Source organism: Coptis chinensis, chromosome 7 (genome assembly GCF_015680905.1).
Source record: "Coptis chinensis isolate HL-2020 chromosome 7, ASM1568090v1, whole genome shotgun sequence".
NCBI lineage: Eukaryota > Viridiplantae > Streptophyta > Magnoliopsida > Ranunculales > Ranunculaceae > Coptis > Coptis chinensis.
This window is the reverse complement of record NC_141462.1, coordinates 84,070,630-84,094,031: the sequence shown is the minus strand read 5'-3', so window position 1 is coordinate 84,094,031 and position 23,402 is coordinate 84,070,630. Positions and strand designations below refer to the sequence as shown.

The 23,402-nt window shown below is 42.8% G+C and overlaps 1 protein-coding gene and 1 pseudogene across 1 annotated transcript; one reads left to right on the top strand and one right to left on the bottom strand.

Moving 5' to 3' along the window:
* Window positions 1–4,095: 4,095 nt before the first annotated feature.
* On the bottom strand, window positions 4,096–5,991 carry LOC147489467 (uncharacterized). Its single transcript, XM_086574649.1, has 2 exons — window positions 5,614–5,991; window positions 4,096–5,466 (listed from the first exon to the last, which is right to left on the bottom strand). The coding sequence occupies exons 1-2, from the start codon at window positions 5,989–5,991 to the stop codon at window positions 4,096–4,098; spliced, it is 1,749 nt and encodes a 582-aa protein (XP_086430775.1).
* A 7,925-nt stretch (window positions 5,992–13,916) lies between these two features.
* LOC147489466 (protein DOG1-like 3) lies at window positions 13,917–14,521 on the top strand (annotated as a pseudogene).
* The last annotated feature ends 8,881 nt before the right edge of the window (window positions 14,522–23,402 follow it).

Below are 23,402 nucleotides of genomic sequence, written 5' to 3'. Positions count from 1 at the left end.
GTCGAGTGGGAAACTCCAAATATTCCTCAGATTCCCGTACTTTTGATGCATGTTTTATCGCTATCTTCATTTTAATTGCGGAAACCCGCAAAGTCACGAAAAATATAATTATTACATGATTATTAAACACATAATTGACCAAAATGCTATGTCTCTCGAGGTTTAATATTACAGTTTTGGGTGCTTATCACTGACCTGGACGCATCCGCCCACTAATCTCCTTGGGCTCTTAACCTACCACCACAGATGCTCCCTCTCGATTCCGCGATCCTCCTGCGATCGGGGGGTCGAGAGTCCGTCGTATTCTAGATGTCGGCTGTGGCCTTCCTCCTCCTTTGCATCGCTGGATTCACGCACTCTCTACGTGCCTACTACCTGCGCATCTTCGATTCTCGTGTCTACATGCGTCATCCCCTGGCTGGTTCTTTTGGGGTCTCCTCGATTTCAGCTCCTTTCAAATTACGGTTTTGCCCTTCCCTTTTATAAAAGCCTGCTCGATTCTTTCTTCTCTCTCATTTTACTCTCCTCTACATTCATTCTCACCCCTCTTGCTCATCTCATCTTTTGGTTGCTCCGATCAAGCGCGTGGTCATCCATCCAGTTCTCTTTGTGCTTCAGCTCCTGTGTCAGCCACTCTCCTTCATTCCCCAGGTTGGTCTTCTTCTCTCTCTATATTTCCCTTTTCCTTTTGTACTATGCATTTTCCCCTTAATTTGCGATTTTCTCTTCCCTCCCTCTCCCACCTGTTGTGGCTGTTGTCTTCTTCCTTGAAGTCCTCCCCAAAATGTTGGACTCCAGATCCGACGGCTCTTCCTACTCCCTTTCTCGCAGTGTTGCCTCTCCCCCTCCCCTTGATCCTACCGAGGCCCCCTCCACCTCCAGACAACCCCTTGCCCTTCTGCCGCCTCCCCCACGCAGCCATAGACCTAACCTAGAGGCGGTTAAGGCGGCCTACAGTATTCCTGCTGACATCACCTTAGAACACGTGCCTGACCTAACTTACTATCCCCATTTGGTCCCTTACAAATCGGGGTGTCTTGTGGCCACGGTAGGGCAAATCATTGCTAGGCTTCGCTTTCCCCTCACCCGTCTAGACGTCGAGGTGTGTAACCACTTTAACATCCCCCTTGCCAAGGCATTGACAACTTTTGGAGGGTCATGTATGCCGCGAACCATTACAACAGCTCTGGGATTCCCAAGATAACAGTTCGCGACATGATCACTCACTTTTACATTAAAAAAAGCACGAAGGATGTCAGTGTGGGATATCATTCCTTCTGTGTCCGCCCTAGAAAACAATATTTTGTCCTCTGTGTCACCTCTTTGAACAAAATGTAGCACCATTATCCGCTGTCTATCTCAGGAAACTTCCTATCCGCGGATTTCCCTCCTGAACTCAGCCTTAATCACCTGGCTTTTCTTCCCACTGGTGAGTTCCCCTTTTATTTATCCTTCGATGTGTATATACCTTGGTTCCTCATCTGATCTTGTGACTCTTTCTTGCAGGTTGGCGTCCAGACTTGAAGTCGCGACCCTACGACCACATTTCCTCAACCATTTTCCAGAAGCTCTGCGATCTTGGACCCTCTCAATCCGCAGTCCTTGGAATTGATCCTAGCACCACCACTCCGCTGCTGTCCGACCCCCAACTGAAGGTCATTGGAGGGTACACTGCCCCCTTTTTTCGCCCCCCTCCACCCAAGGAACGAAAACCTAGAAATTCACCGCCCTTCAGAAAAAGACACCATCCCAAGAAATCCCAACACCCTACAGTCACTACACGCCGGCCCCCACCTCATTCCTTCAACTCCCCCGCTCCTTCCGCGGCCCACCCCTCTTACCAATCCCTGACCACTTGGGAAGATCAGTACCTATCCCCTCATTCTCCAACCGCGGCTTCCCCTCCTTCCGACATGGGTGCTAACAAACGGAAGCTATTTGACAGCGACTCGGATGAAGATGCTGTCACCGAGGTTGCCCCCTCCACTGTTGCCCGCTCATCCCCTGACCTGGCTTCAAAGCGTCCGCGGCATTCTGGTTCTGATGAGCTCCCCGCCAATCTACCTACTATAGCACCTGCTGCACCCGCCCGTCCAAAACAGCGGCATGGTAAGGAGCCAGCTCTCCGGTCTGGTAAAAGGGCTGCTGACTCTATCCCTGCTTTCTGCCCCACTTTCAAGGTTCAAAATCGCATCATTAATACCAATGATTCGGCCTTGGAGAACCCCGCAGTGGCCTCCTCCCTGTTTTACGGGTCTCACCTTCCCAAAGACCTTGCTTACGCAGAAAAGGGCTCCTTTGATCACCACAGAACCTCGTTCTATACTGGATGGGAGAAGGTATTCTTTTCCCCGCACTAGATAACTTTCCTCCTCTTTTTTAGGTTACCTGACTCTTGTTCTCTCTTTCAGATGAGTCTGGATATCTCGTACATGATCCGTGGTCTCTTTGGCGCTAGGTCCAAAGTTGAACAGCTGGAGACAGAAGTTGCCCGACTTGGACAACTCAGTGAGGTCGTGGAATTGGATAAACTCAGAGCCCAGGACGAACTCAAGTCTGCTGAGGCCTCCCACCAGGCCTATATGGATAAGGTTAATGACCGCCTGAACAATCAGCGCGAAACCCTCCTATCGCAGCACAATGCGGCCCTCTCATCACTTTCCCAGAAACATAAGGAAGATACAACAGCCATCCTCAAACAACATGAATCCGACATGAATGAACTTCAGGACCACTTCAAGGCCCAGACAGACAAGAGAGTAGCTAAGAAGATCAAAGAGGAGTATGATAGGCTTATCAAAGAAGGCTGCATCCTTCCCGAAGCCCTTGTCTCTGCCCCTAGTTCCGAGGTCGCGGTGGCACCCGTGGATCCTACCCCTTCTACCGCGGTCACCATTCCCGAGGTAGCGGAGTTGGTAGCTGGGGCCATTGATGCGGCTGCGGACGCTGTGATTGAGGAGGCCACTGATGCAGTGATTCAAGAAGAAGTTTAGATGTCTCTTGTCCTTTGAATAGTTTCTTTATGCCTTGTATTTGTTCATACTGCTGTTGTTTTTTGCTACACTGGTTATGCTACACTTGATTCCTTCTCATGATGGTTGATGAGGCCTTATTGCCTCCTTTTGCTTGTAATGGTTATGTCATTTGCCTTGTATAATATGTTTTTGCCTATGCTTTATCTCTTTATGGGCTCACTACACAGTAATGCACTTTTCACAGCGAAGCTCATGTTCCCTCATTTACTTTTCCTACGGGAAGCAATTCATTTTGCCTTTTCTCCTTTGGCTCAGCGACTTGACTACCCCAGCCTGAGCTAGGGTCCCCTTGCCCGCGGCTGGCGGAAACTCCCTCGCTGCCGCTCACCTAAGATCTCATGTCCGCCGCCCGGGGAAACTCATTTTGCCCCGGTTCGGTTGGGACCTCATACTCATTATGGGGCAACTCATTTTGCCCCAGTTTAGCTCGGACCTCTCGTCCGCGGAGGGCTCATTCCCTCCATCGCCTTCACTCTAAAGGGCGAGCACATTCCATATAACCACGTCCATCCCAAAAGTGCTATGGTTTTATATATGTACAAATAGCTCATGCAGCTGATAACCTCTCCCATTACATTCACTCATGAAATTTTTTCAATAATCTTACATTCCAAGGTCTCTCTACCATCTTTCCTTCCAGGGTCTGTAACTTGTATGTTCCTATCCCTCCAACATCCACCACAGTATAGGGTCCCACCCAGTTTGGACCTAATTTCCCCTCACTCGCTTTTTTTGTGCTGGGGGTCACTCTGCGGAGCACCAGATCTCCTATCTTGAATCTCCTCAATCTCACCCTCTTGTTGTACTGCCTTTGGAGGCAGCGATGATACTCTTCTAGTCTTATGCGCGCGGTATCCCTTCTTTCCTCAGCCAAATTCATGTCCCTGGACAGGATGCCCCAGTTGGACCCATTCTCTACGGCTCGCATTCGAGTGGTAGCCGCCACCATCTCTGACGGTATCATGGCCTCTACGTCGTACGCCAATGAAAAGGGAGTCTCCTTGGTGGTTGTCCGTGGTGTAGTTCGATAAGCCCACAACACATGGTTTAGTTCATCGGCCTAGGCCCCTTTTTTATCCTCCAATTTTCTCTTGAGATTGTTAAGTATGGTTTTGTTGGAGGACTCAGCCTGTCCATTACCCTCGAGGTTGTAAAGGGCCGAGAATCTCTGTTTTACATGATAGGCTTGCAAAAACTTCTTCACCTTAGAGCCCATAAACTGGGTTCCATTGTCCGCGATAATAGCGTAGGGCAGCCCGAATCGACATATTATGTTTTCCCACAAGAATTTGATCACTTGCACCTTTTTCACCTGCTGCAGCGGCACAGCCTCAATCCATTTTGTAAAATAGTCGGTCGCGACCAGCATGAATCTCCTTTTGTCACTGGCCATGGGTAGCGGTCCTACTATGTCGAGGGCCCACATCGCGAATGACCATGGACTAGACACGTTGTGCAATGGCTCTGCTGGGGCAAATATCAGTTGAGAAAATCTCTGACATTTCTCACATTTTTTGGCAAACTCCACAGTGTCTCTCTTCATGTGAGGCCAAAAGTATCCTTGCGTTAACAGACGATGGGTTATTGTCCTGCCCGCCGAATGACTCCCACAATCTCCCCCATGTAACTCCCCGAGCACCTCTTGCGCCAGCCTCAGTCCCAGACATTTCAGTAAAGTCCCGTTGAAATTCTTTCTGTATAATTCTCCTCCCAACAGTGTATACCTTTGGGACGCCTGTTCCAGTCTTCGTCTCTCTCTTGGGTCAATCACCTCAATTCTAGACAAGAATTGCTTAAGAGGCTCCATCCAACCCTTATCCTCTTCTGTGGTGTTTAGTATCTCCGAAGGTTCCTTGGTACTCGGTCTTTCCAGTTTCCTCACTTCGATTATCCTTTCCTCAGATCCTGGCATGGTTGCGGCCACATAGGCCAGAGCATCTGCATGGCGGTTTTCCCCGCAGTTTAAGTGTACAAATCGGATCTGTGTGAACTTCGCCGCCCACTTTCGCAAGATTCCCAAATATTTTGCCATTCTAGGGCACCTTGCCGTGAACCCGCCATTTACTTGACATACCACTAAATTTGAGTAAGAGTAAATGGTAAGCTCCCTCAAGCCCAAACTCTCAGCCATCCTCATGCCCACAATCACTGCCTCATATTCTGCCTCATTATTTGAAGCCGCGAAGCCCAACTTCATTGTTTGTTCTAGTCTATTGTTATCCGGTGTGACCACCACCACACCTATTCCGCTGCCTGCATCCGTTGCCGATCCATTCGCGAAGACCCTCCATCCATTCCTCTCGTCCCACGGATTCAGACGATCCAGTTCATCTTCTCGCTTAGGCTCCAACACCATCTCTTCCCCCCAAGTAGGATCTTCCATAGGGAACTCAGCCACTGCCTGGGCTTTCTCCGCCGTTCTGATCTGATACTAAATCTCATATGAACTCAACATCACGGCCCATTTTAGCATTCTACCCGATTTCTTCGCTCTCAGAGCTTGTTTGAAGGGAAAATTCGTCACCACGACCACTGCATGAGCCTCGAAATAAGGTTTCAATTTAAGGGTCGAAAATACCAAGGCAAGAGCATACTTCTCCACTCGGCTGTATCTAGTCTCCGCGTCTAACAAAGTCTTACTCTGGAAGTACACCAGTTTTTCCATTTTATCCACAATGCGAACGAGGACCGAGCTGATAGCATACTCCGTGACCCCTAGATACAAATATAATTTCTCTCTTATCTCGGGCCGTGATAACAGAGGTGCTTCCCTAAGATACTTTTTTAGCTCTTGAAAGGCTCTTTCACACTCTGTTGTCCATGCAAAATCTGTAGTGTTCCTCAGCAACCTGTACAACAACCTGCACTTGTCGGATGATTTTGAAATGAATCTGTTCAGGGCCGCGACTCGACCTGCCAACCGCTGCACCTCCTTCACTGTCTGAGGCGATGACATCTCCACCAATGACCTTATCTGCTCGGGGTTTGCCTCAATTCCCCGCTGTGCCACAATATACCCCAGGAATTTCCCAGTAGTGACTCCGAATGTGCACTGGGTTGAGTTTCAAATTGTGCGCCCACAGTATCCCGAAAGTTTCCCTTAACCCCTCCAAGTGCTCTGACTCTGACATGCTTTTCTTCACCATATCGTCTACGTATATCTCAATTCCTTTTCGAATTTTACTTTCAAACATTTTCTCCCCCAACCGTTGGAAGGTGGCTCCTGCGTTTTTTAACCCGAACAGCATTCTCGTATAGCAATAAGTCCCCCCTTCCACCACGAATGACGTATTTTTCTGATCAGGTTCATACATTGCAACCTGGTTGTATCCCATAGACGCATCCATAAATGAGAACATTCTGAACCCTGTCATTCGGTCCACCAACTCGTCTACTTTTTCATGCAGGATAACCGTCCAGGGGGGGCTCCAAGTTTACGTCGAAGTCAGAAGTCAACACACATTCGCACCTTGCCATTTTTCTTTGGGACCACGACTATATTGGACAGCCAGTCCGTGAACTCCACCTCTCTTATGATTCCCACTCTTTTCAACCTGGCAACCTCCTCTCGGATTCCTTCTGCATACTTAGGTCTTACACCCCTCATCTTCTGTCTTACTGGTTTCGCACCCTCCCTCATATGCAGTCGGTGACATGCGAAATCAGGGTCCAGCCCGGTGATATCCTCTACTCACCACGCAAACACATCTCTATTCTCCGACAAACATTGTACCAGGTTACTTTTCCACTCCTCCGTCAAGTTAGACCCTACTGATGTAAACTTCTCTTCTTCACCCTCTCCCAGATTCACTATCTCAACCTCATCTAAAGTTTTCGGACCCATCGCGGCCTCCTCTCCCCCTTCCACTGCCCCGCACTATAATTGATATGCTTGCCTTTTCCTTGGGTGGAATGGTTCACCTCCTGGCCCACGGACCATCCTTTTAACGGTATCCTAATGACTGTTATTCGATGCCACCTGATCTCTGCGGACTTCGTACATTCCCGTTGGGGTGGGGAATCGAATAACTTGGTAATATGTTGAAGGCACCGCCTTCATCTCGTGGATCCACCGCCTCCCTAAGATCACATTATATTGAGAGTTGGAATCGACCACCAAAAAATCGGAAAACGATCCACGAGGCCCCCATGCCACCGGGCAATAAAAGCTCTCCCATAGGCTCCATGACGCTTCCGTTAAATCCATACAAACTGGATCGCGGCGGCCTTAGTTCTCCCAGATCAATCCTCATTTCCTCTAACGCTCCCCTAAACAACAAGTCCATAGCACTGCCACAATCAATCAGTACCCTTTTAACCATGTAATTGCCCATCTCCACCGTAATGACCAATGCATCTTCATGCGGGGTATCGACGGCTCGGAGATCCACACTAGAAAATGTAATCTTGTCTTCCCCGCTTGGTGCCTCTACACTGTATCGCGGTACTCTGGTAGACTCATTGACCTGCTAAATACTTGCTATCCTCTTCACCTTGTCTCTGTGGGCGTTGTGACTCAGCACTTCTCCACTGAAAATAACATTAATGGTTCCTAATATTCTCCCTGGAGCTGGCACCGGCTCCACATTCGGGGCCTCCGGTATAAATTCTCTCATCATTCCCTTCTCTACCAGCCTCTGGACCAACCATTTCAATGCGTAACAATCATTAGTTTCATGATTGCGTACCTGGTGGTAAGCATAGTACGGCTTGTTCGGCATTTCGGCAGGGACGGTCTGCGGTCCCTCGTACCCTTGCATGTTTTTAATCAACGACAATATCTCACTCAATGGCATGTTTAAAGGTGTATGCTCTATTTCGCGGTATGGCTTCCTTTCTCTTTGCTCTCTTCGCGCTACCTCTCAACTCCTTTTCGGACGCGATGAATGTCCGCGGTACCTTTCGTTACCTCTGTCCGCTGTCTCTGTCTTTCTGCGATCCCCACCTTTCTCTACCGATGACACTGCCTTTTCTCCCCTTTTAGAATCCTTCTGCATGGTATCTTTATATCTGATATACTTCTCTATTTGCAGATATAACTCGTGCAAGGTCGCAATCTCATTCTTTGCAACGGATTGATGGACCCCCGTACAAGGCCGCAGATCTCTTTCAAATGCTATCACTGCCGTCCTTTCATCCAAATTCTCCACTTTCAAGGTCTCGGCCTTGAAGCGGCACAGATATTCTCTGACCGATTCCGCAGACCTTTGTCTTACATTAAATAAGGCCGCGATGTCCACAACTTGCTTCTTTTGATGTATAAAATGATCTATAAATGCCTGCTCCAACTCCTGGAAATTAGTGATACTCTTTGAGGGCAACTGATAATACCAGTCTGAAGCTCCTCCCTTCAAGCTAGCCGGGAACATCATACACCGCAACCCATCGTACCGCGGCTCTTGCCAGAGTGGCATCTGTTGTCTAAAGTGATGGATGTGATCTGTTGGGTCCCCTGTTCCATCGTATCTTTTGAACCTTGATTGATTGAACCGCTTTGGTACCTCTGAAGTCCATATCGCATCTGCCAACGGGTTGCGATTCAATCCAGCCACCACCTGGCTGGCCGCGCCCATCTGAGTCTTCGTCTGCTGGAGATTCGCTTCCCGATCATTGTTTATCATTTCCTGGACTTGCTCCACCATTAACCCAGCCACTGGGTTTTCCACCAGAGTCGGTCCATGCTCCTCCTCGTCCCCCGACTTCTCACTCTCCGACCCCTCACTTAGCTCCTCCCCAGTTTCTTCCTCTGCCCTCTCTCTTTCTCTTCTCAACTCCTCGTTTTCCTCTCTTAGCCTCTCAATCTCTTCTCGCATCAGTCGTGTTTCTTCCACCACTCGACCCCCCTCTCATTCTTCCCCTTCCTCAATTACTGCTTCCGGCATCGGCTCCTGAACCTTCACCTTCTTAGGTCTACCCACTGCCTTCTTTGGTGCCATTTCTATGCTATTCTCCCCATAGACGGCGCCAAATATTTTACCCCTAACACTGGTACAAACGCTATTCACTATTTCACCAGCACTACCGCCTCTCACAACACTATTCCCCCTCTTCAACCTTGGCCGCCACCTGTTCCTCTTAGGTCCTCTCTCTTTAGACTCGTTAATTCCCTCCTCTTTCTCACTCTCTTCTTTTCCTTTATATCAATCCCTCTCTCCATCCTAGCCTTACACCTGTCCCTTCATCTCGCAGCCCCCATCTTTCCACGTGTAGGGTTTCCGTACAGCGACCCTCTGTCCTTGCTTCGATCTTGTGAACCGCGGCTATGTATCTTACGCTGACCTGGATGCATCCGCCCGCTGATCTCCTTGGGCTCTTAACCTACCACCACAATTGTCATAAGTCATAACAAGGCTCTATTCTCTATTGGCAAGTATAACCGCTCAAATACCTGCCCACAAATCAGCTAGCTTTCAAGAACTTGTAATTGGACCAACTAACAATAAACATGATAAGAGCACAACAACTTTATTGTCAAGATGTTTCATTTTGATTTGGGAACGAAACATCGGGCACTAGATACCCTTGTAGAATTTATGAACGAGGATGAGAAGAATGTTTAGTCCGTGTTAAATCTGCTTTGATCAATTAGTCCACAATTTCTCTTCGGCGGTTGTCGATGCCTAATAGAGACAACCCGCTCAATTGTGGAGAAGAAGATGGAATGGACTTTTCCTTTTGAGTAAATATTTTTAATTAAATAATTTTAATTATTAATTAGAGAATAATGAGAGTGCTCTAATAACCAGCTGTTGACTTAACACGTGGAGCAGTGAGAGTGTTGGTGGAATCTACCAGCATAATTGCTAGTGAACAAATTCGGACTTACTGAGATTTATTACTGTTTGAAAGAAACACTCACACTTATTAGAGATGTTGGCCTTTTAAAGACTCCCATCCGTAAATGTTGCTCATGGACAGGAAGAGCAGGAAGCCAGGAAAACTGGTTCTTCAGTTCGATGTCAAGATCAAGCCATCATCTTAAGGGGAACTAAAAATGGTTTTCTTCCAGTCAAATGTATAGTTGATTGTTCTGCGCCTGTTGATGCGACTTCTTTGCTCTGAATGGAGAAAATGATGTGGACAAATTAAAACATATTGCACAAAATCATGTAGGTCAACCAATTTGGACATGGAAGAAGGACTATATCAACACATCTGCCCAATGAAGATTCAAGTACGTAAATAACTATAAAATCTATAACTTTTGCATATATATATATATATATATATATCTTATGGTTATTGATTCTAAGGCGATTTAGCTTTAGGTCCTCCTAATAATAGGGGTATTTGCATTGGATCCAAAGTTTTTTGCTTATTAATTTTAGGTCCCTCCTACCGTTAGTCGACTTGTTGATTAATTATCAGTGACTGTGTGTTGTGGTGTGTTTGGTGTCCTGAACTTGTGGATTGCCGTAAATACCCTTCACACTTTTTGCACGTGACTACATAAAAGCTGAAAAACTTGAATTCAAACATATGCAGACGCAAGAAATGGAGTAGGTTGCACGTAGGGGTGCAAACGGATAGGTTCGGATGTGGATATGGATGAATCCGAAAATTTATACCGATATCCGAATCCGAATCCGAATCTGACGAATATTAAAAAATTTATCCAAATCCGATTTCGGATATTCGAAACGGATATCGGATAATATCCGATCAGAAAATTAAAATTAATTAAAAATTTATTTACTTTGAATAATTCATTTTACCACTGTAAAAACTAGTATAAATATATATATTTGTCATTTATTATTATTATTTTGTTATTATATTTTTATATTATTTGTTTATGATTTTATATAATATTTTATACAATAAAAAATGAATAAATTATTTATATATAATAACTATTAATTTTTTAAATCGGATCGGATATTATCGGATGCGGCTATGGCAGTATCCGAATCCATATCCGTATCCGAAGCCAGTTCGGACATAAAAAAAAATCCAAATCCGAATCCGAAATTTTCGAATAATATCTGATTTTTCGAATATGAATTCGAATCGGATTCGAATATTTGGATATCCACTTGCACCCCTAGTTGCACGGTGCAACTTAAAAAAGTTAAAAAAAAAAAAGAAAAAAAGAAAGATCATGCAAACTCTTCTTCTCCGTCTTCTTCCAGCTTCAATGGCATAAAATGCCACAACCTGTTTTCTCATAAACACATTGATCGCCATTTCCTAATGAAAGAAAAATAACTCAAAGCTAAATGGCGGTCATTATACCATTCTCATAGGTTCATAAAGATTGTTTTATGGAGTGGGCAAATGAAGTTACATTCTTTAAATGGTTCTTAATATTGGATAGGCAAACTAAATAAGTCTTCCATATTGGATTTCTCCATTCCTTGGTCGAACAACATTTCTTGGTAGTGGCATTCCCTGCAACAGAATGCTTTCTCGCCTTTGAAAGTAGTAGAGAAACAAATTTTAAACACATTGATAATTCAAAAACTGAAGGAAAACAGAACTAGACTAATTCACACTATATCAAGGAATGTGGTTATGAGCTAATTCTTCCTCCCTCTGTTCTCAGTCCTCCCCCTCTTAACCAACCTCCCCTCTATTAGGTTTTCTCTTCTCTCTTATATTCGGTCCTCCACTCTCTACACCTCACCCTTGATCTTGCTTTCATCCATCTCTCTTGCTCCTCCCATGTGTCCTCTACTACGTGGCATATCTGTCCACCGCCTAGCTAATTATTCGATATCCTCTGCTCTATGGTTTCTGTGTACTCCTCCTCTTTGGATTTTGTCCTAACAACCCATTCATTCCTCCAGACCTATGAAGCCCATTCAAACTAGACTGTCCTAACAACCTATTCATTCCTCCGGACCTATGAAGCCCATTAGGCTCAAACTAGGCCGTAACAGTTGCCCCCTCTTGGGGCTGTGGACTACAAGTCCGCAGTGCCAAGAACTCTTCCCCTATGGTCTATTGTGGTTTAAATATTACACTTATCTCAAATTACCAATTCCACGTGCCATCATTGATACCTGAGCCAATGTATAACATATGTCTGATCATTGTTCCTGTGGGTTAAACCCTTGTCCCCCTAAGTCCTCCAAGATTTCCATAAAGAAGGCCAAAAAGAAAATAGGTCCCCCAGTTCCTCGTTTGAAAGCTAGACCGTCTCGTTCTTCTCACTCACACTCTTTTACTCCTACTTGTGATAGCTCTCTAACCACCAACTTCCCTTCAATTAGTGACTGGAAAGGATCCTCCAACCCTCAAATAAAGTTTCCCACAGCTCCAAAGCTGTCTCCCGATCGTGATTCCTCTGATGATGACACGCATGATATCCGTGTCTCAAATGACCCCCAAAAGAATCTCAGGTCTATGGACCCCCATGCCCAGTTCCACTGTGTCTGCGGTTCCCACTGCTCCTCCCAAGGCATCTGCTGAAGAACATGTGAAAGCAAAGGTGAGAGCTGAGAAAGAAAAGGAACTCCATAACTACTTTCTAGGGGAAATTTCCAAACTCCAAACTCCGTATCAACGTGAAGCCATGGAATATGTGGAGCAGATTAAGAAAGGCAGAAAGGTGGCTCGTTTGGGCAGAACCTAATCCATTCCCGAAATTGCTATGGGAGAAACTTCCTTGGAAACTATTCACCATGTTGTCCTCGAAGATCAGCCACTTACCCCTTTAGTTGAGCCGGATTCTCCTATGGCCGGTAATCAAGAGGAAGTTATTGCGGATTCAATTCCCTTGATGTTACCAAAAAAACCATCGAGGAAGAATCAAATCCCGTGGCTGTGGACGATACTCCAGCTGCGGAGTAATCTTACTACTATGGCGCTTTCACCACTTCTAATTTAAGACTTGTTGTTTATTTTTGTTTGTTCCGCATATCGGCCCCTAGTGGATTTCCTGGTATCCCAGGCACTATTGGCTTTTGTCTCGATATGGTCATTTAAGAAAGCTTTGGAATATCTTGGTGAAGAATTTTGCCTCCAATACTGATATAGGGATTTAGTTCCCCTCCTTGCATGTCTATTCTAGACTCAACAAGCTCCTTTACCCACCCTTGACTCATGTAAATAGTCTTTTTACACTGAAAAGTATTTGTCGCGTTGGTCCAGTTCAAACTAGCATCTCAATTAGATTGCCCCGCTCAATCTCTTAGTAGAAGGGTGAATATACTACAAAAGGGAGAATCACTTTAATTACTTTGTTCCTTCTTCTATTTGTCTCGAGGCATATGATTACAATTCCCCTTTGCCCCTAGTACTGTTCCGCTGAGTGTCCATAGGTCCGCGGTGACAAGAAACTTCAGTTTATCAAAACTCACTAAAGATCTTTTAACTCAATCTACTAAGTTTAATTGAAATAAGTTTATATATAGGTCAGTGGTATCAACAATACACAACTCGCTTTGTACTATCCAAATGATAGGCTCGCAGTATCACCCATAGCCAATTCGCTCTGTCAACTAGTCTACTATCCAAGGGATAGGTCTGTGGTATCACCCATATCTAACTCGCTCTGTCAACTAGTTTACTATCCAAGGGATAGGTCTGTGGTATCATCCATATCCAACTCGCTCTGTCAACTATCTGAAGGTCCGCGGTATCACCTGTACCCAATTCGCTATGTCCATTAGTTTACTATCCAAGGGATTGGTCCGCAATATCATCCAACTCACTCTATCAACTAATTTGCACACCTGTTAACTGCCTTCCCCCTTATTCAATGCTCCTCTGCTCCATGATATTTGTGTGCTCCAGTCCGCGAACCACTTTAGGCCCATGAATCTACTGCATTCTCCGGGCCTATAGAACCCTTAAAATATCAACTCCAATGACAACAAAATCTAAGAAAAACTAGCTTCCCCTGTTTTCTTCTTCTCTCTCTCTGTTATTACATGTCTTTGCGGCCCTATGCAGGATGTTGAAACTGAGAGAGACAGCTTTAACAAGTTCTTTCAGTCTTGGATAGATGAACAAGATCGCCATCTTCATGAACTCATCTCTGTTTCCAAAACTCAAGCTGAAACTAAATCTTCAAGAGATAAGCAAGAAAGGGTATTAAGGCCCTTTGATTGATAGAGTTGCTCAAAGACTATGAAGACTATTACAGAACAAAAACAATATTAGGTAAGCAAGATGTTCTCTCGTGTGGTTATCTCCTTCATGGACAAAGTACACTTGAAGACGCGTTTCTTTGGATCGGTGGTTGGCGACCCAGCATGGCTTTTCATCTTCTGTATTCAAAATCTGGGTTGCAGATGGAATCAAAACTTGCTGAAATCATCCGTGGATACGGCACAGGTGACTTAAGTGATTTGTCATCGAGTCAACTTGTTTCAGTGGACGAGTTGCAAAGAAAAACTATTAGAGAAGAGAGAAATATAACAGAGAAAATGGCCAAACATCAAGAAACTATTGCTGATACCTCAATGGTTCAGTTATCTCACATAATGATTGAGTTTCATAATCGAGAAATAGATGCTTCAGTCCGCGGACCACTTTAGGCCCATGAATCCACTGCATCCTCCGGACCTATAGAACCCCTTAGGCCCAATTTAGACTGTAACAGTCTTGGTATCACGGACTTGTATTAATATGTGGTATCAAGAAGCTTACCTATTTTCCCTTTTCCTCTTGTGGTGGATGCTATTCACATTGTCTGTGCACTCAACCTCTCTCTGAGTGATAATGAAAAGCTAAAGATAGAACTCCAGGGGTTTGAAACCCAACCACGTCTTCATTTTAAGTATGAGAATGCTTAGGTTGAAATCAAAACTTTGAAGTCTAGCCTTGATGCCTTTGAAAGGTCCCAGCCTGCGGAGCTAGAGAAGCGCGTGGCTGAGAAAGATCGTGAACTTCATGGCCAATTTATGGTGGAGATTAACAATCTTCAAGCACGATACCAACTCATGAGGCTAAGGAATATGTAGAAAAGAAGGTTTGTAAGGAGTTAGCCCGTCGGAACAAAAATTGAAGTTGGCTACTTGGGAATATGCTCCAGAGGAAGTCTCCTCAGTGATACCGCACATTATTATTGAACCATAAGTTCAGCCATATTCTCTCTTGATCGTGTTAAACTCTTCTGCTGTGGATATTCATTATACATATGCCCCTTTTTGTTTTGGCATTTGTCGTGTGAACTCTGAGCGAGGATGGCAAAATTAAACCACCAAAACTTACAAGTTGTGAGCGCATAGTGGAGTGGAACTCTTACTGTTTCGTGATGAAATTAACCTTAACCCGTTGTGTACTGCGGTCTTATCTTTTCTACCAAATAAACTTTATAATTTCCAGCTATGCAAGCCGTAGCGGTGAACATTCTGCTGTACTTTATCAATGGAACCACAATGTATGAGAAATTTTACAAGTTGAAACCATTGTAAGTGAAGTCAATTCACCAAATTCATATTAAACTTGATATTTATTTGTTTTGATTCGAGATAATTTGTCACGCTTCGTCTACCAACTAGCTTTGCCTTTTCTTGCCCTCTTAAACATTTGCTCCCAGTTTTGATTCAGACCGGCATACCTGCCTAGTCCGGGGACATCTAACATATGCTCCCATTTAATGAAATATTTCATCTGGGTCTGATGCTGCCTTGTATACTACACTACCATTTGTTTTCTTATAATTTCAACTGAAGTGAGAAGGTTCGAGTAACCATTGAAGCCTATAGAAGGTATACCGCAGACCTAAATTATGCACCAGCCAATGTCACTTCTTACAATTTTCATGTCATTGTTGAACATGTACTTTATTTTCGTTTACAAATGCGTGGAGTGCAATGTGATTATACAATTTGACCCTTTGCTTGGATACTTTAATAGTCTTGGATTAGCTTGCCACACTAAGTCCATAGACCAACAATATTTCTCACAAATTTTAATTTGGACTGTTAATACCTAGTCCAGGAACAACTAATATTTTCTCCCGAGTCTTTGATTCGGACTGGTGTACCAAGCCAAGTCCAGGGACAACTAATATATGTCCCCCAGTATTGCAACAATTTTGTGTTAAGAAAATTGTGGCATACTACAACCAAATTGTTGTGATTGTCATTCTCTTGTATGCACACATATCATTTCTTTTTGAATCAATTTGTCTTCACAATATACTTGAGCTATCTTTTACTGTAAACCTCTTCACTGCGCATTGTTTGTAATTGTATCTCCTTTTGCATCAATTGGGGCTATTACTATTTGACTATAGTTGTGTTTTCAACCGGCTTGGGCAGTGTCTTGTTTACAAACTAATATCCGCTCTTCAGTTTTGATTCAGACCGGCATACCATGCCTAGTCCGGGAACACCTAATATCTGCCCCCAGTTTTGATTCGGACTGGCGTACCATGCCGAGTCCGGGGACAACTATTATATGCCCCCAAGTCTTTGATTCAAACTGGCGTACCATGCCACATCCAAGGACCTCCGCCCCTATGTCTCTGATTCGGACTAGCGTACCATGCCTAATCACCAGGGACAACTATTATATGCCTTCGAGTCTTTGATTTGGACTGGCGTACCATGCCATGTCCATGGACCTTCACCCCTATATCTTTGATTCGGACTGGTGCACCATGCCAAGTCCGGGGACAACTATTATCTGCCCTTGAGTCTTTGATTTGGACTGGCGTACCATGCCACGTCCAGGGACCTCCGCCCCTATATCTTTGATTCGGACTGGCATACCATGCCGAGTCCGGAGACAACTATTATATGCCCCCTAAGTCTTTGATTTGGACTTGTGTACCATGCCACGTCTAGGGACCTCCGCCCCTATATCTTTGATTCGGACTGGCGCACCATGCCAAGTTCAGGGACAACTATTATCTGCCCATTTTTCTTTTGGAGAACAAGTAAAAAGATTTATGTTATGAAAAAGAAAATATCATTTTCATTACATATCATTTACAAGACACTATATCAATTGCATTATTTGATTCGGATCATTTTACCAGTTTCTTCTTCCATGATTCTGCTAACAATGTTCCCACATTAGTGAGTTTCACTTCATTATATCCTCTCTCAAATTGACCATTTGTACCTCCTCCACAGTAAGACTCGGTCCGCAGATGAGGCGTATCCGCGGACAACCCTATTTGTAATTGATATGCTTTCTCTTAGGGCTTAGAACTTTCTGTCCCACCATTTCTCTTCACCATATCTTTCACCGCACCGTTACCGTAGCAAAATAACTTGGTTGTGCTACAGATTGGTCTCCCTTGATTTCATAAGTCCCTACTGTAATAGGGAATCTAACCACGTATTTAGTAATAATAGGTAGATGGGACATCCTTCACTGCATATATCTATTTGCGTCCTAAAATTATATTGTACTGCGATGTGGAATCTACCACCACAAATGTAGTCATAACGATAACCGAACTTGCAGATATTGGCAAATCTATCTCCTTAACTGGTTCAGTTATGCTTCTATTGAAGCAAAACAAATTATTTTTACCTTCGCCACTTGTCTCAATACCACAGAGTCTATATGCATTTCATCTAAAGCAATGCAACATATTAAATCAACAGAACTACCATAATCAATTAAAATTCTTTTGGTGAGATAGTTACCTAGCTACTAGTAGCATTACTACTAGTGCGTCATCATGTGGAAGACTTACCCTTTCTCTGTCCCTATCCGTGAAAGTGATATTATTGTATCATGTGACACTCTGTGGTATTGCCCTGGGTAAAAGACTCACTTCGCACACTTGCTACATCTGCATAGTCCACCTCATCTTATCTTTCTGTCTGTTCCGCATTGGAATTTCACCACTGAATATGGCATTTATGGTTCCCAGAATGCGACTATCCTCCGGTATCCTTACCTTTTCTCTATTGTCTTTGATATAACAAAAGACACAACAAAATGTTATAAACTCTCTTAAATTCCCTTCATCTATCATTTTTTCCACCTTTACCTTTCCTTTCGCTTTCCTTTTCCACCGCACTAACTTCTCTTCCCCCTCTTTTGCTTGTCCGCGGTATATAATCTTCACATCTGATGTATTTTTCCAGTTTCGGTTACAACTCCGCCAGACTTGATATTTTTTCGTCATTTCTAACGATGGACATGTGCACCTCGCTCCCTTGGCGGACTCTATTTCTGAACGCTATCACCGCGGTCTTCTCATTCATATTCTCAACTTTCATAGCCTCTGTATTGAATCTAAAGACAAATTCTCGTAATGTCTCCTCCTCTCTTTGCTTCACATAGAATAGCGCGGATACATCCACTGCCCTTTTCTTTTGGTGGATATAGTGAGTGACGAATGCCCTCTCCATATCACTGAATCTGTTTATACTTCTCGCCGGTGGTCAGTAAAACCAATCGAAAGCTCCTTCTTTCAAACTCGCCGGAAAAAGCATACACCATAAGCCATCGAACTTATCTTCTTGCCATAACGCCAACTGTTGGCGAAAGTGTTGGACATGATGCACTAGATCCCCTTTTCCATCAAATCGATCAAACCGAGGCAGTGTAAATTGCCTTGGGACCTCCATTGCTCTTATTGCCGGTGCTAGTGGATTATGACTCAAACCTGCTATTATTTGGTTCGCCACTCCTCTGTTCTCCTGCTGTGTTGGTCGGATGGTCTCTCTCTCCTTTTCTAACATGTATTGAACTTGCTGCAAAGTAACACTATCTGTTATTCCGCCGCCTCCCCTTTGTGGATCTGGCTCTCCATCTAACGGCTGCAAAGGTTCTCCCACTGAATCTTCTTCATCTGACTCTATTTCCTTTACATTTTCTTTTATTCTCGCCTCCACCATTTCTCTCTCTCTCTCCTAAACTTTCCATTCTCTTCCCTCAGCCTATCCATCTCTATCTCCATCTCTCTCATTCTCTCCACCACCGCCAGATCTGCTTCTCTTCCTACCACCTCTGTTTGATTGACCACTTCTCTACTGTTTGCTTCCACGACTTCTATCACACCCCGGATTTCGACAAAATCGGAAAAACAATATTTGTTCCCGACTCTTCGATTTTTTAGGTGTGGTGCACTCTCCACTTCCAAAAACCCATCATCTATTTAATTATTCTAATAATTTCAAACCAATAAAAATTTTAAATAAACAAAAGTCTTCTTCATTACAAAAATCCACAAATATGATTAAGTTACAAATTTCCTTTCAACAACTATTTAATTATAATTACAATTGAAAACACAAAAACATTGTCTCAACTGAAAATCTATTGCACCTCAAGGGAAAACAAAACCTATCCTGTAATGCGACGCTAACGCAAACCACAAGCAGCAACCAACCGTCTTCAATACTAATCCTGTCAAGACTTATCAACTGGGTTTATTTTATGAACACACCCGATAAACAAACATGCAAATCGGGTCAGCATTATAAACAATGCTGGTATGAGTAGCCCTAAAATACAAATCATACTTATACATATACATACACAATCAATAAGGCAGTTAGTTCCTCCACCGAGGCGCCTAAGCTTACAACGACTAATACAACGTTCTTAGATACAATAATTAAGGCAGGTAGTTCCTCCACCGAGGCGCCTTAGCTTCAAACCGTACTAGATCAACTACATCTAATAATAAAATAACAAAACTAAAACTTACTCTATACTTACACGGGTGTAAGCCTAATCACAGAGTGGGTCACACCTGCATCAATAATCAATTCAACCCACCCTTCTGCAAACCATTATGAACACAACATAAATTACAATAAATCATTTATTATAGATTTAACGTACACTTTGATATATCATCACCATTATCGTTTAGAGTTTCTTCAAGTGTCCCTAGAAACACGTCGTCTCTATGTTTTACCTAGTTTCCCTGGCTACCACAATCGCTCCCCAACGTCGTCTCTATGTACATCCACATGCCTCCCCTCACATAATGAACCACTCCATGCGTAATTACCCTAAGCGGGATATTGCATACCAGGTAACCCCCACACGAACGTCATTACGCGGGTACTGCCACTATTCGGTATAAAATATCGCGCGTCTCGTTCTAATTTTGCGAACGAGAATAATCAAGCTACTATTCGGCTACGCTAGAAAGGCCATTCAGATTCACTGAAATAGCAGAAGGGCCAATCAAATCACAAACGCCCATCACAAGGGCCAAATCACATGAGTTGTGGTAGCTAGGTTCTAGGATTTTCGTTACATAATTTATTCAGGTGTCATACATTTATATCTCATAACCATTTCACTATATCACGTGCATGTCAAATACATTATTGCACTAAGCCATAATATTTAGAAATATCTCAATACATCTTATAACACCTTTCGTTATTTCACATGCCAAATTAATTATTGCACTAAGCCACAATCCCTTGGAAAATATCTACAAATATTATACTACCTCCTAGTAGCATCTCACAGATATAATGATAGAGCGTTTATATTTATATCTCAAAAATATTGCATTTAATAGATATCCTAACATATGATATCATATAACATAACAAAATTTTAACATACCACATAAAGTCATAATTGCTCCAAACGTACCGCATAACATTTTTATAGCGTTTAAGGAATATTATGTCTCCTAAAATTTCAATCTCGTCACGTGTCAAAAATTGCATAATATCAACGTCAAATCTTTCTTAGATAATGACAACCAAATGTATACAAGCTTCCACAACATTCTACTATTGAATTAGTCCATAAAATTTAATATATAAAAAGGTAACACAATATACAATCAACAGTCAACGATCAACAGGTCAAACCCAACAATCAACAGTCCCAAACTAGTGTTCATCTAAACGTGTCCTGACACAAACTCGAATGTAAAACACTTCAACCCATGGTCCTAATCCAACTAAACAAAGCAAAGCCCCAAAAGCAAAGCCCAAAAGTCTAAACAACCTATTTATACAACCTAATCCAATTGGGGATGTAAGGACCAGCCCACATAAAATTAGAAACCGGCCCAAAGAAAACTAAATGGTTTGGCCCAAAACAAAATAATAGAAACTAGCCCAAAAACTTAAACTGAACTGGCCCATAACCAAACAAATCTAAAGCCTAAGCCCCAAGCCCAAGCGAATTAGAATTAGAACAGGTGAGACTGGGAGCACCGGATCCAAATCTCGGTCATCCCCTCCACCACACCAGCTCAAATTTCGGGCCACCACCCCTCACTTCCTCAACCCCACGGTTTCATTCCTTGACAAAAACCCTACCTCTTTAATTCACACACCACTCAATTCTAAAAACTGTTGAGATCCCTCCCAAATCTAGATCTTGACTACCATTAACGTCCTCTCCAAGCTTCGCCAGCACCCATTCACCCTCAAGCAGCCACATTTACCTTCACACACACATAGTCCATCCAACACTACAATCTTCCCATACAACCCGATAATAAATCATCGATTTCAAACCCGGCAGTTTAACCACCGATCTCCCAACCCGACAGCACCAACAACTCACCATCAAACCAAAATGCGAAAACGCATCTTGAATATCTAGATATACAAAGTAAATTACATAAATCCTTAATCGATTGATTTCTCAATCTGTATCATTGGATATGGACAAGTTCTCCGGAGACAGCTTGGTTCTTAAAACAATAATCAATATGGTAAATGCAGTTAACCCGAAATAATATGCAGTACTAAAACAGAACCATAGCACACCAAAACAGAATCATAATACAGTATGTCAACAGAAAAGAAATCGACAGTAACGAGAATTTTATAAAATAATTATCCATAAAATATCTACTCACCAGTATCGCGAAAGGTATATAGAAATATAACGTAGATAATCCGATCATAAGCTAGCTACAAGATGCACAATCCAGGCTCTGTTCTTATTTGTTTTAACTTGTCTAGTTCTAATGAAAAATTAGTTTTCTTTAAAATCCTCCATTTTTTATAAACCATCCCATTCTAAAGAATTCTCTACCATATTTTACTTTAAGAAACTTTCCATATTTTCTCCCATAAATTACGAAATTATTCTCTCCATGTTTCCTTATTAGAAAAATCTCTACACTTTATTTTAAAATTTAAAAACTTTCCTATTAAATCATTTTCAAACCAAACAAACTATTTCCCCTCTTTTTTCCCAAAAAGTCAAACATACATATTCACTCCACTTAACTTAAGACTTAGTCAATATTATATTATTATTATTATTATTATTATTATTATTATTTTACAAAATAATTAATTTTGGACATTTAATAAAATGAGGGTGTTACAACTTTCATTTCTGTATCTTCTCTTGTTTTTCTTTTCGGTGGTGCCATCTCTTCTCTTAGCACCGTGGCTTTTAACCAGTGTAGTCGTGGGTTCAGTCCACTCAGACGGCGCCAATGTTATGACCTAATTCTTCCTCATTATGTTCTCAGTCCTCCCCCTCCTAACCAACCTCCCCTCTATTAGGTTTTCTCTTCTCTCTTATATTCGGTCCTCCGCTCTCTACGCCTCACCTTTGATTTTGCTTTCATCCATCTCTCTTGTTCCTCCCATGTGTCATCTACTATGTGGTATATCTGTCAACCACCTAGCTAATTATTCGATATCCTCCGCTCTATGGTTTTTGTGTACTCCTCCTCTTTGGACTTCGTCCTAACAGCTTATTCATTCCTCCGGACCTATGAAGCCCATTCAAACTAGACTGTCCTAACAGCCCATTTATTCCTCCAGACCTATGAAGCCTATTAGCTCAACTAGACCGTAATAGAATGCATTCTCTAGTATCTTTACCAATTGAAATAACATTATTCGTAATACCATTTTATTTGGTTATTATTCAACCTTGTTCATCAGTATAATTCACATTCCTGCATAATCATAGTGTGATACAAATGAAACTGAACTAACTTGTACAAGTAAATGTCCTTTCCTTCATCGATCAAGTTTCTTCTTGCAATTGTAACAGAAGCTAAGAAAATTCTCTGGCAAAAAACGCGAACAATCAGCAGAATAGCTAATATCAAACTTCGATGGAGAAAGCCCAACAACTCCACAACAATTTCCGTTCTAATTGGACATCAATTCAAAATGGTTACCACTTTCAACAACCCATCCATTCTTCAAAATAACCATTTTCGTTTTGCTGGATTATGTTGATTTGGTCCCGAGATGTGATTAATTAGAGTTGTGGGTTTTGATATAAATGTGATTTCAGATATTTAATCACCGATTATGAGTGTTTAGATCACCCCACACTAATGGAGTAATGGTGACCTTTGTGGGTTCTTGAATTCCTTAAATTATTGGAGAAGATGACGAGTCGACTCAATTGTGAAATTGTTCTAATTTTATGTTTTTTTTTTTAAATTTTAGTAGCAGTTGGATTGGGGAGTTAGGATTACAACACGTGTTGGGTAAGTTGAAATCAAGATTTCGAGTTTTTTGTGTGGGCACGTTC

What these genes read in the sequence shown, in the direction of transcription:
- LOC147489467 (XM_086574649.1), bottom strand. Translation starts at nt 5,991, where the DNA reads ATGTCATCGCCTCAGACAGTGAAGGAGGTGCAGCGGTTGGCAGGTCGA. An exon ending in AGAAGTATGCTCTTGCCTTG is followed by an intron (nt 5,467 to 5,613) that starts GTATTTTCGACC and finishes TATGAGATTTAG; the next exon opens with TATCAGATCAGAACGGCGGA.